This window comes from Silene latifolia, chromosome 2 (genome assembly GCF_048544455.1).
Source record: "Silene latifolia isolate original U9 population chromosome 2, ASM4854445v1, whole genome shotgun sequence".
Classification (NCBI taxonomy): domain Eukaryota; kingdom Viridiplantae; phylum Streptophyta; class Magnoliopsida; order Caryophyllales; family Caryophyllaceae; genus Silene; species Silene latifolia.
In genome coordinates this window covers 171782377-171799246 of record NC_133527.1, presented here as the reverse complement: position 1 = coordinate 171799246, position 16870 = coordinate 171782377, and the positions used below count along the sequence as shown (strand labels likewise).

The following is a 16870-nucleotide window of genomic DNA, read 5'->3' as shown; positions in this document are numbered from 1 at the left end:
CTCGTCATTCCGATGTAAGTAACATTCATTTTCGTCATGTATTTTTACAAACCCAATTTATACTTTTAGGTTTATTTATTATAAGACGGTTGTAAGTGCTGAGATAGACGGGCTGGTAGAAGATTTGTTAGTCATAAATGATTAGTTCAATCGGAAAAAGGTAACAATGATAGGTTACTCAATATTACTTGTAAAATATGTTTATTTCGAATCTTTGGTTAGTCTGTTTTTTATAATTAAGACGGTGTATAATTATATATAGGGATCCTTATGGATGTTAATTAGTCAGTTGTATAGTTGAGACGGTGTATACTGATATGTGGAGATGATTGAGACGGTGTATACTGACCTCTAGGGATCATTTGGGATGCTAGCTAGTAAGTGGTATATTTAAGACGGTGTATGCTGACATGTATGGATTGTTTTGGACTAATTTGGACTCTGTGTTGGGGCGATTTTTGTAGTCTTTAGGGTCTGTTTTTGAGTTGCTTTATACTTGTGGATTTCCGCTCTAAAACCGTTTTAAATGCTGACTTAGTTGGCTCAGCTAGGACTGTTTTTAGACGCGAGAATGGAGTCTTAAGGGGACGATTGGTACTCTGTTTTGGGCAGGGACGAGAGCTGTCATCGTGGGTTTTCACTTTGCATTTGAGGACTGGAGTTGGGGTCGAACTTAGGCATCTTTTGGGTTCTGTTTTGGACTGATTTTTGGGTCAGGTTATGAAGTAGGGTGAAGGGTGACAATGGGTAGTCGGGTGGTGGTCGTGTCGGACTCCTAGTGGCCTGGCAGTGGCCTAGCTGTGGCCTGGCCGTGGCCTAGCTAAGTCACGAGTTTGAGGCCATGTGTAGTTGGTGGTTAGGCCGAGTTTGAGGTTGTCATAATAACTTTTGAGCCGTGTCCATAAATTGTTTTGACGCTAGTTTGGTTTATTTAAAATATAATTAAATTAATTTCCGTCTCATATTTTATATAAAGATAATTCGTTAATATCGTCCTTTCACATAATTATTTTAGGTGGCTCATATGTGGTTGAAGATGAAGAGTAATTTTGGGTTTTAGAAGCTTTCTCAAGTTTATTGCTTGTCTCTTTGCTAGCTTAAGGTAACTATTCCGAGTTACTCGACGAATTAATGTCACATTAGTAGTTAATGTTGTGCTTGTTGTTTGTTAAGTGTTTAGGTGATTGATAATGTTTTACTTTCGTTTTTCACATGATAGAAATTGGAAATAGCATGAGAATAATATTGCAATAAAATTTGTGATTTGGGCCAAAGTAGGCCAAGACTACGAGTGGGCAGTTATTGACCGAACGAGTTTGGTCAAACTAGGTTTAAACCGGTCAGCCTCGATTTGACCGATGACCCGTCGCGGGACTCGGGTCGAGGGTTTGTCTTTGAGGTGAGATTGGATGTTTTACGTTGATGCCTTAATATTTGTGACTATCATTTCACATGTTGGTTGTTGGATGAATTGGCTGCCTTATACTTCAGTCTTGTTGCCTCTTTGCCATTTTAGCTTGTTCTCATGAATTATGAGATTAACGGTTAGCTGGAATTTGGATTATTATTGATATTGGAGATATTGTTGGATTGTCAGCTGAATTGGGTATCCTACTTGTCTTGTGTGGTGTAGGCTAAAGTATTCAAGGGGACTAGGCCGGACTAGGTCCTAGGTGAGTATTTCGGCCTTCATCATAGATAGGCCATTATAGTCTTTGACGAGTGTATGTTCACTGCTCAATAGCCTTTGTGTTCCTGACTTGGTGGGTTTATATCCAAGTTGGGGCATGACCTCGTTACTTATTTTGAGAGTAAGTGGTCAGCTTAAGTACTAGCCAACCCTTTGGTGGACTCCTTAGGGTACTCATGTGGTTTTATCATGAGTCTTGGGTGCGGTGGTGTGTATCCGCATGTCCAGGTCTGCGCAGATTTAGGACTAGGGTTGTGTTGTGTCTTGGCCATGTTTTTATAGAACCTCTGAGCCAGGATACCGGTTCGATTACCTTCCCTACCTCGTGGTATAGACTCGAGTTACAAAGTGACTATTGACCGTGCTAAGAACTTATGCCTGTCTTTGATATATTGTCCTTTCTTGTTTGATGATTCTATGAATCATAGAAGGTGAGATGCAGGGTATCAGGGAGTCAGGGTGGCAGCATCAGCAAGCAGCGCAGGATGTGGGCTTTGATCCGCACGGAGGAAGCATGTGAGAGCCCAATCTCTTGCCGAATCCAAAGAAGGAAAGTCCTACCCGGTGTCAAATTAGGAATAACTTGGAGGGAAAGCAAGAAACCTAGCTCATCGAGCTCCCCTATATAAGGAGCCTCAATGCAAAGAAGAAGGATCATCAGAAAATACGAGAGCTACACCCTAACATTCATAAGCAAACATACGAACTGTATTTCCTCCCGAATTATAGCGAAAATATTGGTGGGATCCCGTCTCCCCCCGCGGTTGTTTCCCAAATTGGGTTTTCCGCGTCACCAAAATCGCTTGTGTTCTTTATTTACGTTGCACATACAGGTTAACATACAACAATCAAACGAATCATAATTCAGACCTAACGTTAATACTACTTTAACCCTAAATTGGTAGAAATTTACCAAAACAGTTTGGCGCCCACCGTGGGGCATAGTGGTCGTCTTCGTTAGCCAGTCTACTTAGCAATCAAAACATGTCCGGACACAAGGAAACCAACCCAGGCAGCACCAGCGGTGCCCCAGCGCAACACAGGTACCGCCCCCTCAGCAGCGACGCAGATACCATCTCCCTCGGCAGCAGCGGCAGCACGTACAACTTCGGCCCAGACCACCACTGCTGCTCAGATACCAGCAGTCAAGCAGCGTCAAAGTTCCCAGGCAGCAGCAAGCCCATCTTCGGGGAGGGTCCAGACTAGGGATCCAGGAGTCGTTCAGGGACGGCAGGGAGTCACACAGTCTGAAAGAGGAGCACAATCTAGGCCATAGGTTCAGGCTCCTCCGAGTCCCACCAGCATCATGATAAGCGGATTGGACACATTGGCAAGGACAATCCGGACAATGCAAAACGAGAATAGAAGCATGAGAACCCAGATGGAAGAGGACAATAATCTCCTTCGAGCACAGATCAACGAGTTGAGGAGCCATGCTGCCAGTTCGGCCCCTTGGATGCAAGAAGACAGATCCGGAGGGCCACCAGGAGGAAGTGGAGATCGGAGGCAGACACGAGTATTGCCGCGCGAAGTGGCGCTCAGGCTAGATATGGATGCAACACCGCAGCCAAGAGAAGGCCTAGTCCCAACTGGACTGGGGGCATTGACACCAGATGAGGAGCCAGCGCGCCAAGAGCTTGCACTCGCTTCGGATGCAGAGGGACGCTAGAGGAACAGGGCTGCAACTGCGGTCCCAATGATCAGGACTACAGTTACAAATCAAGTGGAATATACCTGGGAAAGCACCCCAGCGGCAAATAGCAATGCGCAATGCACCCACCGCGGTCCAGAACAAAAAACTTGGACGAGGAACAGGACATCAGTCACAGGAGCATCTGCGACTCACCGGGAAAGAGACATACCTAGAACAGCAGTACCAGGAGCTACGGAGCCTCCTCCGGAGGGTCCCAGGAATGCCTCTGCCTATGGAGATGGCTGCACCAGAAAGCTATGCTGACTCACCGTTTACTGACGATATAGCTACGGTGGCCTTACCAAAAGGATTTAGCGTCCCAACGATGACCCTCTTCGATGGAACCACAGACCCCTGCGATCACATTAGTCAATTCAATCAAAAAATGATGGTTACCACTGTCACGGGAAGCTCAAAAGAGGCATGTATGTGTAAAGAATTTGGTTCGACCCTAACCGGAGCAGCATTACAATGGTTCGTCGACTTACCTAATGGGACCATATCTTCATTCGCCGATTTGGTCAATGCGTTCAATCAACAGTTCTCCAGCAGCCGGAGAGCAGCCAAGTGATCTATACAGGATCGTTCAGGAGATAGATGAATCAATCAAAGATTACGTCACCAGGTTCAATGCAGAAAAAGTCTCCATACGAGGCTGTGATATGTCCACTGCCATCAACGCCTTCAGGCAGGGCCTGGACAAGGAATCAAACCTCTACAAAGAATTAACGATGTATCCTTGTGAGAGATTCGAAGAAGTCCAGCATAGAGCTACAACGGCATTAAGGTTAGAAGAAGACATACAGGCTCGAAAGGGAATAACAAGCTTCGACAAGTCAAGCAGGAAATACGCAACAGAAAAGAAAGACGAACGAGTTAAGCCGTACAGCAGACCCAATATCAGCAGAATAGCAGAAAAAACTCAGCAAATTGACGACTCTCCGCATCCTCCTAAGCTATCTAAATACGGATTCAACACGGGAATGGAAGGATTGTTGAAAGCACTCAGAAGCCTGGGTGATCAGGTGAGGTGGCCAAAGCCCCCCACTCAGGATCGACCAAACGACGACAGAGACAGCAACAAGAGGTGTGAATGGCACCAGGACATAGGTCACAGGACAGAATATTGCTACAGGTTGCGGAGGGAGATGAAGTTCCAAGTACGCAAGGGAAACTTGGACCACCTGTTATCACGTGGGGGCAAGCAGGATAGGAGAGAAGCAGCAAATCAGGTGCTTCCTTCTGCTCCACCAATATGCACGAAAATTATTAACGTGATAATAGGCGGATCTGAGCTATCAGGTTTGACATATTCCGCTGCCAAAAGGAAAGCCACCGGAAGTAAGGGGGATCATCCAGAAACTTCATACAGAGTAAGCCAGAGCAATTTACCCCCAGTAACTTTCGACGAGACTGACATGGAAAGCGGTGCAGAGCAACACGACGATGCCCTAACTATAACATTATCCATTGGCAATTGCACCGTACGAAAAGCATTAGTGGATACAGGGAGTTCTGTGAACCTTATCATGCTCGAAACCCTCAAAACCATGGGTTTCGATAAAGAAAACCTGGTAAAGAAATCTGTGCCCCTGGTGGGGTTCAGTGGTGAGACTGCACATTTAGTGGGTGAGATAACCATCCCAACATATATTGAAGGAGTTAATAAACTAGTGAGATACCTAATCATCGAGGGTCCAACCACCTACAACGTGATACTAGGAAGACCGTGGCTGCATCCGATGAAGGCGGCGCCTTCAACATATCATCAGTGTCTCAAGTTCCCAACACCATGGGGCACGGTTACAGTAAAAGAAGACCGAGAGGAATCCAGAAACTGCTACGCCCAAGACCTCAAGGCTACAACCAAGCTCCCCTTATAGCAATTACAGGACCGGGGCACCTCGACAGAATACAAGGAACCTCCCTCAGAGGAACTAGACCAGATACACCTGGACGAGGAACACCCGGATAGGACAATGTTGATTGGAGCAACTTGCAATGAAGAGCTGCGCAACCAGCTGATTCGATTTCTCAAAAGCAACATGGATTGCTTCACTTGGTCCCACAATGATATGGTGGGTATAGACCCATCCGTTATTTCGCATAAATTAAGCGTGAACCCAAGCTGCACTCCGGTACAACAGAAGAGAAGAAAATTTGCGGCAGAACGAAATGAGGTCATTAACAAAGAAGTAGATAGTCTCCTGGCAGCAGATAAAATTAGGGAAGTTAGCTACCCTAAATGGCTTTCTAATGTGGTAGTTGTGCCCAAGAAGAACGGCAAATGGAGGGTGTGCGTGGACTTCAAGGATTTAAACAAAGCTTGTCCCAAGGACCCCTTTCCACTACCACATATCGATGCAATGGTGGACGCTACTGCGGGACACGAGGTACTCACTTTCCTCGATGCCTGGAGCAGTTAAAACCAGATCAAGATGCATCCACAAGATCAGGAGAAAACAGCATTCATGTCGGAAAGAGGCATATATTGTTACAAGGTCATGCCCTTTGGCGTAAAGAACGCAGGGTCCACTTATCAACGGTTGGTAAATAAAATGTTCAAGCAGCAAATAGGAAAGACCATGGAAGTATACATAGACGACATGGTGGTGAAGTCCAAAAAAGCAGAAATGCACATGGAACACTTGGCAGACACCTTCCAGACGTTGAGAGAGTTTAAAATGAAACTCAATCCATCCAAGTGCTCGTTTGGGGTATCTTTAGGAAAATTCTTAGGGTATATGGTGACCCAGAGGGGAATTGAAGCAAGCAAAGAACAGATAAGAGCAATACTCCAGCTGGAATCACCCCAGAAGCCAAAGGACGTGCAAAGGCTGGCAGGGAAAGTGGCGGCCCTCAACAGGTTCATATCAAGGGCCTCGGATAGGTGCAAGCTGTTCTATGATATATTGAGGAAAAGTCAGAAATTCGAATGGACTGAGGAACATGAAAAAGCATTCGCGGAACTCAAAAGCTACCTAAGCACGCCACCAGTACTCGCAAAACCAGAGCATGGGGAGCCACTATTCTTGTACCTGTTAGTCACGGAAGCAGCTGTAAGCGCGGTCTTGGTCAAAGAACAGGAAGGAGTGTAGCATCCCGTATATTACATTAGCAAGTCTCTGCTTCCTGCAGAGACCAGGTACACTTCCTTTGAGAAACTAGCATTGTCTTTGGTTACTGCTTCTTATAAACTGCGGCCGTACTTTGAATCTCACACCATCCATGTAATAACCAACTACCCGCTAAAGACTATTATGAGGAAGCCTGAACTCTCGGGCAGAATGACTAAATGGTCGGTACATCTTAGTGGGTATGACTTGCAATTCGAACCCAGAACGGCGATAAAATCCCAGGCCCTAGCATATTTCGTCTCTGACTTCTGCCCCGCTATCCGTGGGGAGGCAGAAGAAGGAATGCTGACAATGATGGGGAGTCAGGATGGTGAGATATGGACCTTATACATTGATGGAGCCTCAAATGCAAGAGGGGCTGGTGTGGGTTTGGTCCTGCGATCTCCTAAAGGAGATATGATAGTACAAGCTATTAGGTGTGAATTCAAGGCAACCAACAACGAGGCCGAGTACGAAGCCCTTATACTTGGGATGCAGATGGCATCAGGGCTCAAGGTACAGAACCTGAGGGTGTATAGTGACTCCTTACTTGTGGTAAATCATGTGAACAACGAGTATGTGGCACGAGATTAAAAAATGATAGCCTACTTGAAGATAGCCACAGAACAAAAATCAAAGTTTAGAACATTCAAGATCACTCAGGTGCCACGGGATCAGAACGTGGAGGCAGACGCCCTGGCAACGTTGGGGGCAACCTTTCAGCCCACAGAGCTATCAAACATACCTATCACACATGTATTGATCCCAACAATACAGAAGGAGCCAGATCACAATCCGGTGAAACAGGATGTACGCCCGCAGTATACGCAGGGAGCCAGGACGCTGGTTTCCACAGTAGGGCAGCAGGATGCAGATTGGAGGGTCCCATACCTAAATTGGCTAAGGGATGGGACACTCCCTGAAGACAAACAGGAAGCACAGAGTTTCAGGATAAAGGCTTCCAGGTATATCATGATTGATAACATTATCTTCAGAAAATCATTGGCAGGACCATGCCTCGGTGTTGAGCAAAGAGGAAGCGAAAACTTGATCTTTGCAGGATGTACACGACGGAGAGTGCGGGAACCATGCTGGAGGACGAAGTCTGTCAAACAAAATTTTGAGACAAGGGTATTTCTGGCCCACCATGCGCGCAGATGCCGTGAATCATGTCAAAAGATGTGAGTCATGTCAAAAGGCAGCCCCAGCAATCCACCAACCAGCAGAACCAATGCATCCGATTATCTCTCCATGGCCATTCATGATGTGGGGCATGGACATAGTGGGTAAGCTGCCCAGAGCTCCAGAAAACAGAGTGTATATGATAGCTATGACCGACTACTTCTCAAAGTGGATTGAAGCAGAGGCAATGACAGAGGTAAAAGAACAGCAAGTGATCTCTTTCATCAAACGCAACATCATAAGCAGATTTGGGATACCATCCGAAATCATATGTGACAACGGGTCCCGATTCATATCGAGATAACACCGAGGGCTTCGTGTTCTGGTGGAACATAAAATTAAGGAAATCAGCCCCAGATATCCACAAACCAATGGCCAAGCCGAATCCAAAGAACAAGATCATTGTGGAGAACCTCGGAAACTACCGGAAGAGCTAGGGGAAAATGGGGCGATGAACTACCATTGGTACTCCCCGGACGAACAACGCCGAAAATGGCAACGGCCAAACTCCGTTTAGCCTTGTATACGGAGCAGAGGCGATAATACCCTCGGAAGTTCCGTACCCACGCACGCATATCTGGTATCGGACGGGAGCAAAACAAGATCGAAATGGCCAGGAGCCTGGATACAGTTGATGAGCTGCGAGAAAGCGCCTACATACGTATGGCATCGTATAAACAGTCCGTTGCAAGGACATACAATAAGAATGTCAAAATCAGGACCCTTGAGGTAGGGGATCTCGTACTCAGAAGGGTATTCGAAATTACCAAGAACCACAAAGCAGGCAAGTTTGCCTATAAATGGGAAGGGCCATATCAGGTCGAAAGCGTTATCAAGAATGGGGCATACAGGTTGATGACCATGCACGGTCAAATCCTGGAACATCCGTCACTTGAAACGGTACTTTGTCTGACAAAGTGCCAAAACTTTAGTGTACAAAGGACCTTTCAAAAGTCCGTAAAGCAAAAAAAAAAAAAAAAAAAAGGAGGTGGGGGTTAGTATATGCTTTAGGTATTGGTGTGTTTCCAAAACTTTTTCTTTTGTCTTTCTTAGTTTTTCTTTAACCAAATAGAGTCGTTTTTAAACCAAGTAGTTCAGGCTGTGGCTTCCTGGATCCAGGTGTTGCCCTGGAACACCATGAGATAGCACCAGGTAATTTGCACTACTTTGGACTTTATAATGCTTCTACGAAGAAAGGCTTTGGTACTAATGTTGGTTACTTGTCAGATGAGGCACACTTTGAGGGTCCAGCCCCTGCCATGTGAGGCTACGAAGACGCTTATCTTAAGTCAAGCCACATGGGGAGCATACGCCGAGGTAGCGCGCAGGGTACGGCATACTAAGACCACCCATACCTTAACGTTAACTCTGTAATTCCATAGCTATGTCGTAGATCAATGGGTGCACGCACGGATTTTAAACGTCTGGAACCACAAGGAACGCAACATTCCTTGTTAGTCAGAAACATTCAATGAAGGTATGCTCCAGTCATCTAACCCTAGTGATAACATATTTTATGTCATGAGTAAAATATGTTATCAAAAACCGCTCGCCAGGAATAGGGGCTGTGCACCTAGAACCAGGTCAGCCACCTGGGTACACCTACGTGGAATCAAAACTCCAGAAACCAATGGCAAAAACGTAAGTATAACAAAAGTAGGGCCTAAAAACCTAGGCCCAGAGCTACTTTAAGTTAAGGCACCTGCTACCTTTAGCAGGCGCCATCAGAAGTTCAAAACCTGCACACCGGCAGGCACAAAACAAGTCAAAACAAGAAAGAAAATAAAAAAGAGTTTTTTACAAAACTTGCGCCACACAGGGCCAAGTCCCCAGATAATTTGAAATAAAATTTAAGAGAGGTCAATCCTCTCAACAACTGCACACTGACCACTGCTCTGCTCCCCATGCTCTGTTTGCTTCTCTGTTGCAGATGCCTGAACAGCCTCAGGAGTTGCAGTGGCACCATCACCAGTCTCCCATGCCAGGATCTCCTCAACAGTCCTAGAGATGGCTCCAGAGATATCCATGGCTGTACACTCAGGCTCCGGGTTAGCAGCTTCAGCTTCAGCTTCAGGAGGAAACAGGGCGCTCAGGTCCATGCCATTGGGAAATGCACGGGTAAACTCGGCCAGCTCCTCCTCCAGGTTCCAGGACATGTGCCTCCCCTTAGTATAAGCACGGATGCAGTCAATCCGCCCCTCGAAAGCAGTGTAGGCTCCCAAATTTTTGGCTAGCTCAGCCATCTCTTCAGCACGAGCCTCTGCCTTTGTTAGCCCGGAAGTCAGAACGCAATTAGCCTCCTGGGTCCTCGCCAGCTGGTCTTTAGCTGCCTCTTTCTCCTTTAAAGCCGTGTTGAGCTGCTCCCTCAATTTAGCACAGGTGGCTGTGAGCTCTTTATTCTTCCCCACGGAAGCCAGGCACTCAACCTTGGCTCTCTGCAACATCTTACGAAGACAGAGAGATGATTGAAGAGCCTGCGATAAGAAAACTGAGAGTCAGGAAAGCGCAGGGGCAAAGAGAGAAAGGAGACAGTGAGAAAAAAACTCACAAGGAAGCAGTGTTCAGCAGCCAGGTCAGTCATCTTCTGGGGGGCAGTCGAGTCGAATGCCTTAGAGCAAGCTGGAGTCAGGAACCTTTCCAGCGCAAGCCAGTAGTTGGCCTGATCAGCATCCCCAAAGTTAGCAGGAAGGCGCAGCAGCAGCAACTCGTCATCATGAACGGGGGACCCAGGCGCACGAGATATGGGAGTCACTTCGATAGGTTCTGGGGCAGGTCTGGAGTTGGACCTCCTCCTTGAGGAGGCGGGAGAGGTAAAGGAGTCAGCAGTTCTTTTCCTGGCATGGCGCATCAGGATCTCAGAAGCAGAGGGTCTAGCACTTCCTACGGGGGCACTAGAATGCAAGGGATCAGAACGAAGAACCAATGGGTAAGCAGGCTTCTAAAGATTTAGAAAAAAAAGGGTGTTTACCAGAAGACATGGTTTCTTCAGTAGCGGAGTCGGCTAAGCCAGAGAGCATAAGGGGAAACAGTCTACGGTCTTCAGGAATGGAAAAGAGCTTGGCAACAGAAGTGTCCTCGTCCTCAGATTTCTCAGGGTTCTTGAGTTCTGCATCAGATCAAAGAGTAAGGACAGTGAGTGACAAGAGCAACCAAGAAAAGACATGCGAAATATACTTATTCTTAGCAAAAACCCAGTTCTCGAACAAGTAATCGGCGTGAATGGGAAGAGAGTCAAGCTTGACATAGAATAAATCCTCGTACCACCCGTCATCCTTCCCCTTGACAGCCGACTGAAGAAAATTCTTAGTCTTCTCCATGGCCCTAAAAGTGTATTGGCCATGTCCCAACGACCGACACTCAAACCTATGGGCCAGATCTGATAGCCCAATTTCAGCGCCCAGGCTGTTGTTCAGAGCAACGGTAGACAAGAGGATTCTCCATGCATAGGGGCAATTTAGGCCATGGATAGGGAGTTCAGACGAATGAACTCTTGAATCATCAAGGGAAAAGAGAATCTAAGGCGAAGGGCGAAGGGGTAAGTGTATAAGTAGATCCACCCCGCACGGAAGGCGTCTGCTTTCTGACCAGGTTTGGGGATGAGGAGCACCACGTCATCACCCAATCCAAGCAGGGCTTTGATTCTAGGGATGTCCTCTTGGGTTAGGTGGGAGTCGCCGGAATGTGGTCTTTTGAGAACTCCATGTGAAGGGAAGTCATCGTTTTCGAGGTCGATGGTGGTAGAGGAGGATGGTGTTAAACGGGTCTTTGCCATGGTAAACAAGGAGAGAGAAGCAGAAGTACCTGAGAAGATGGATGAAGGCGGCGCTGGAAGTGAAAGGACGTTGACGAAGAGGGATTTTGAGGAGACGGAAATTTGAAGATTTTGAGGAAATGAAATGATGATGAAAGAGAAAAAGGCGGACGGGTGAGAGTAAATAGAAGGTGGTAGTTGGGGTTTTGAGAAATGTGAATTGAAGTGGAGTATGCGAGAAGTCATTCAACGATACATTGCAATTTCCTGCTCAAACAATTAGGGTTACACTTTCGCGGAAAATTGGGGGCAAACTGTTAGGCCCAAAATCTGGATATGGGCTGACTTGGGGCAGCAGGCCTGGAAGCATTGCGGGATGCAGGGTATCAGGGAGTCAGGGTGGCAGCATCAGCAAGCAGCGCAGAATGTGGGCTTTGATCCGCACGGAGGAAGCATGTGAGAGCCCAATCTCTTGCCGAATCCAAAGAAGGAAAGTCCTACCCGGTGTCAAATTAGGAATAACTTGGAGGGAAAGCAAGAAACCTTAGCTCATCGAGCTCCTCTATATAAGGAGTCTCAATGCAAAGAAGAAGGATCATCATAAAATACGAGAGCTACACCCTAACATTCATAAGCAAACATACGAACTGTATTTCTTCCCGAAGTATAGCGAAAATATTGGTGGGATTCCATCTCCCTCCGCGGTTGTTTCCCACATTGGGTTTTCCGCGTCACCAAAATCGCTTGTGTTCTTTATTTACGTTGCACATACAGGTTAACACACAACAATCAAACGAATCATAATTCAGACCTAACGTTAAGACTACTTTAACCCTAAATTGGTAGAAATTTACCAAAACATTTAGTGCTTTCTTTAGTTACTTTAGGTGGTTCGTCTTTCGGAATAGCATAATCAATATCTAACCATCCCAACTGCAGTAGCATTCTCTCTTTCCAGACCTTATAGTTATCACCATTTAATTCGGGAATGTCAAATTTAACATCAGTAGAACTCCCAAGTAAAATTACTGCAAATATAATAAATAACATGCTTATTACAAAAAATTGAGACTTTAAAATTTGTCATGTTTTACCAATGTAAATCATTCTCAAATATGAAATCTAGTGACACAAAACTTGCCCGTGGGCTAAAGTTCTACTCAATTAGATACATAAAAAATGTAACTTTATGACAATACTATCAAACCATATACACCTCTTAACTCCTGTGGGTAGATTAAGAAACAAGATTCAATATATCATTCTAATTAGTCATACAAATACATACAATAAGATTCCAGTGGGTAAGTCTCATTATATTACATACGACTAATCACAAATAATGTCTAGTTTCCACATGTGATTCCAAAATAAAATTTCAATTAATTAGACATGTTGTGGCTATTCCCTAACTAATAAAATTTTGAATCACTTGACATTAGAATCTTTTAGTCTATATACTCAACTCTATGTATATAGAAAAACTCATATAATTGGATAACTTAATTGGTCTAATCCAATACGAAGAGAAACAAAGGTGACCATATTATATGCAATACATATACTCATAGGAATCTACAGTTCAGCAATAGACATACAGTAGAACATATAGTTCGAATAATATATCACTCGCGCATACATAACGACAAAAATTAAACTTTGTTAGTCCATTGTATGACAAGAAACAAAAGTTACTGCCAACTATGACTTATAAGGACATGTCCTAATTAAACATGAGAACTACACCACGACATACTTTACCTCTCAAGTTAATTAATCAATTAATTCTCCTCTAATAAGGAAGATGGTATGAGGTAGTGAACTTCAACTTTGACGCCATTAAAACAAGGCACAAATAGGCATACGATCAACTTCGAAAATCAGATCTAATATATAACTACGGAAATTAATTCAATTCCGCAGCACAAAGACGGTGATAAAAAAAAAATTGAGGTTCAATTTTCAAGCAAGATAGAGGCTATTACTCGCTCTGATACCAACTGTAAATTTTTATAGTCTAAAATAGCATGTTCTAATCTCATAATGAACATGTATAAACTAAATGCGGAAGCGATAAAAGAGATCGATTACTTACCTCCAACCATTGCTTGAAATATTTGATCCGTCTTAATAAATAACCCAATTCCTTATGCCCAAAACTGACTTGGCTTCCAAACTCTCAGCCTCACAATTTAGATGGTGTATTTTCTTAATGAGGTAGACTTGGTGAACCTTAATCAGAATAAATATGTTCCCCTTATATAGACTCTTGCCATCAAAGAGTCAACTGAACAGTTTCCTAAATTGTGAGTGGTAACTTATGGGAGACAATAGTGGAAACAAAATTCTAGGTAAATTCCACCATACAATGGACCAACTTAATTTCCATAAAATAACTTAATTAAATATTAGTATAATACTTATTTGATTTATGGAAATATCTTACACATAAACATCACACGTCCCTATCAGGGGCCTGAGGATCAAGTGTGGGTAACACCGTCTATGAATGGTACACTCTCCCTTTCCTAGGCAACCTAACTTATCTTCAACTAGTCGACCTTAGCGACCTTAAAAACCTACACGGTTCATGTAAGTTTAATTCAATTCTTAAGCATGTATATTCTAATTACTAAATGAATATACGATATATAAATTGCGGAAGCGATAAATAAAGATCGAGAATTAAAACCTCCAGCCATTGCTTTTCGGAATTCCTGAACAGCTTTAAAAATCCGAATGAAGAAATAAACCCGTTTCCGATATAAACCATGCTGCTGTAAAACCCGTCTGCTAAGTGTGCCTTTTCTGATTTCGGTTCCGAACTCTCACACTCACAATATAGATGGTGTATTTCTTAATGGAGAGTGAATTCAGTGACCTTATTAATCAAAAATTATGTTGTATTTATACTGATTTTTCCTTCAAAAATCAGTTGCAAAACATGGAGAGTGGAGTGGTGGTGAACTGAAATAAGGGAGACAAAATAGGACAGTTGTACTTCATAGTTTGACTGTCAGTTTAATGGGCCAAAACTTTAGGATTTTTCATAAACTAAATAATTAACTTATGAAAAATCTAACATTCTCCCACTTGGCCCATTTACGCAAGAGAAACTTCATGTACGAATCATAGCGACGAATTCTCTAGAGCGAGAATTAATCTTCCATGTATTACGATACACTTAGTCTCTCACCACTCACACTTAACTTAATGAATAAACCATATGTTTACTCTAGGTCAAAACATAATGATATTTCTCAATAAAAATAAATAACCAAAGTATGTACGTACATATTCCGAAATGAGAAAGTATCTAACTAAAAGAAAAATTTCAATACAATAAATAAATGTATCACATTATGGAACCAAGTCCCATATTCACTACATGACCCTTGAACCCTTTAGGTGGCATGCCTTTAGTCAAGGGATCAGCAATCATTAATTCAGTGCTAATGTGTTCTATGATCACTTTCTTTTCCTGAACACGCTCTTTTATGGCCAAATACTTAATGTCGATGTGTTTACTTCAACTTCCACTTCTATTATTCTTAGCCTTAAATACCGCAGCTGAATTATCACAATACATTCGAATTGGCCGACTAATAGAGTCAACGACTCTCAGCCCAGATATGAAACCTTTCAGCCATACACCATGTGAGGTAGCCTCAAAACAAGAAATGAACTCGACCTCCATAGTAGAAGTGGCTGTCAATGTCTGCTTAGTACTCCTCCAGGATACAGCTCCGTCAGCTAGCATAAACACATATCCTGATATGGATTTTCGTGAATCAATGCAGCCAGCAAAGTCTGAGTCGGAGTACCCCACCACTTCAAGACTATCAGTCCGTCTATACATAAGCATGTAGTCTTTGGTACCCTGAAGGTACCTCAACACTTTCTTTGCAGCCTTCCAGTGATCAGAACCTGGATTACTCTGATATCTGCCTAATACTCCAACAGCATATGCAATGTCAGGTCTGGTACAGACTTGGGCATACATAATGCTACCAACAGCTGAAGCATATGGAACATTTTTCATTTGTTCCCTTTCTAAATCATTTCTGGGACACTGGTCTAAACTGAATCGGTCACCTTTCACAATAGGTGCTACAGTTGGTGAACAATCTTTCATTCTGAACCTTTCAAGCACTTTGTTGATATAGGCCTCCTGAGACAAGCCTAAAATGCGTCAGGATCTATCTCTATGGATCTTAATGCCAATGATATAAGATGCCTCGCCCATATCTTTCATATCAAAGTTATTTGAAAGAAATTGTTTCACCCCATATAGTAACCCCTTATCATTGGTTGCTAGCAAAATGTCATCCACGTATAACACAAGGAAACAAATCTTACTCCACTGACCTTAAGGTATATGCATTGGTCCATGATATTTTCTTCAAAACCGAATGAAGAAATTACTTCATGGAACTTCTTATACCATTGACGGGAGGCTTGTTTCAAACCGTATATGGATTTATTTAGCTTACAAACCAAATGCTCACTATTTTTAGAGGAGAATCCTTCAGGTTGTTTCATGTAAACCTCTTCCTCTAAATTGCCATTGAGAAATGCCGTTTTCACATCCATTTGATGTAGCTCGAAATCAAAATGAGCTACTAATGCCATGACAACTTGAAGAGAATCTTTCTTTGATACAGGAGAAAATGTCTCCGTGTAGTCGATTCCTTCCTTTTGAGTGAACCCTTTAGCAACGAGCCTTGCTTTATGTCTCTCGATGTTGCCAAGTGAGTCTCTTTTAGTCTTAAAGACCCACTTACATCCAATGGTTTTTACACCATCAGGCAACTCGACGAGATCCCAAACTCGATTAGACGCCATAGAATTCATCTCATCTTTCATAGCATCCATCCATAAGTTTGAATCTGTAGAACTTATGGCTTGTGAAAATGACATAGGATCATTATCAGCTCAAACATTGCAATCCGATTCTTGTAAATATACTTCATAGTCATCAGGAATAGCCGATATCCTTTCTCGAATAGATCTTCTTAATGGAATTTGTTCAACATCACGGTGAACTTCTTCCTCATTATGATCCACCCTATTTTGATCGACATTTTGTGGAATTTCTGTATTTGGTTGTTGAACCTGCGGTTGAACTTTAGGACCGTGAACAATAACCAACCTGTCACTTAAAATAGAGGGTGAAGCTTCATGTTGATCCTTTTCAGGTTCAACTTCTATAGTACTCCCACTAATTAAGTCATTCTCTAGAAATTTCGCATTTCTAGATTACACAATCCTGGTACTATGAGACGGACAATAGAACCTATAGCCTTTGGACTTTTCGGCATATCCAATGAAATGTCTACTAATAGTCCTTGGGTCTAGTTTCTGTTGGAGTGCCCCCGACAATAATGCGATCACAATTGTCGATCATGATGATCACATGTTTAAATCTCATTTTTAAG

General features: G+C 43.5%; 2 protein-coding genes across 2 annotated transcripts; both read left to right on the top strand.

The window, feature by feature from the left end:
* Positions 1-3453: 3453 nt before the first annotated feature.
* LOC141641630 (uncharacterized) lies at positions 3454-5266 on the top strand. Its single transcript, XM_074450284.1, has 2 exons — positions 3454-3857; positions 3925-5266. The coding sequence occupies exons 1-2, from the start codon at positions 3454-3456 to the stop codon at positions 5264-5266; spliced, it is 1746 nt and encodes a 581-aa protein (XP_074306385.1).
* A 1830-nt stretch (positions 5267-7096) lies between these two features.
* LOC141641628 (uncharacterized) lies at positions 7097-8946 on the top strand. Its single transcript, XM_074450283.1, has 3 exons — positions 7097-7562; positions 7657-7877; positions 8875-8946. The coding sequence occupies exons 1-3, from the start codon at positions 7097-7099 to the stop codon at positions 8944-8946; spliced, it is 759 nt and encodes a 252-aa protein (XP_074306384.1).
* Positions 8947-16870: the final 7924 nt, after the last annotated feature.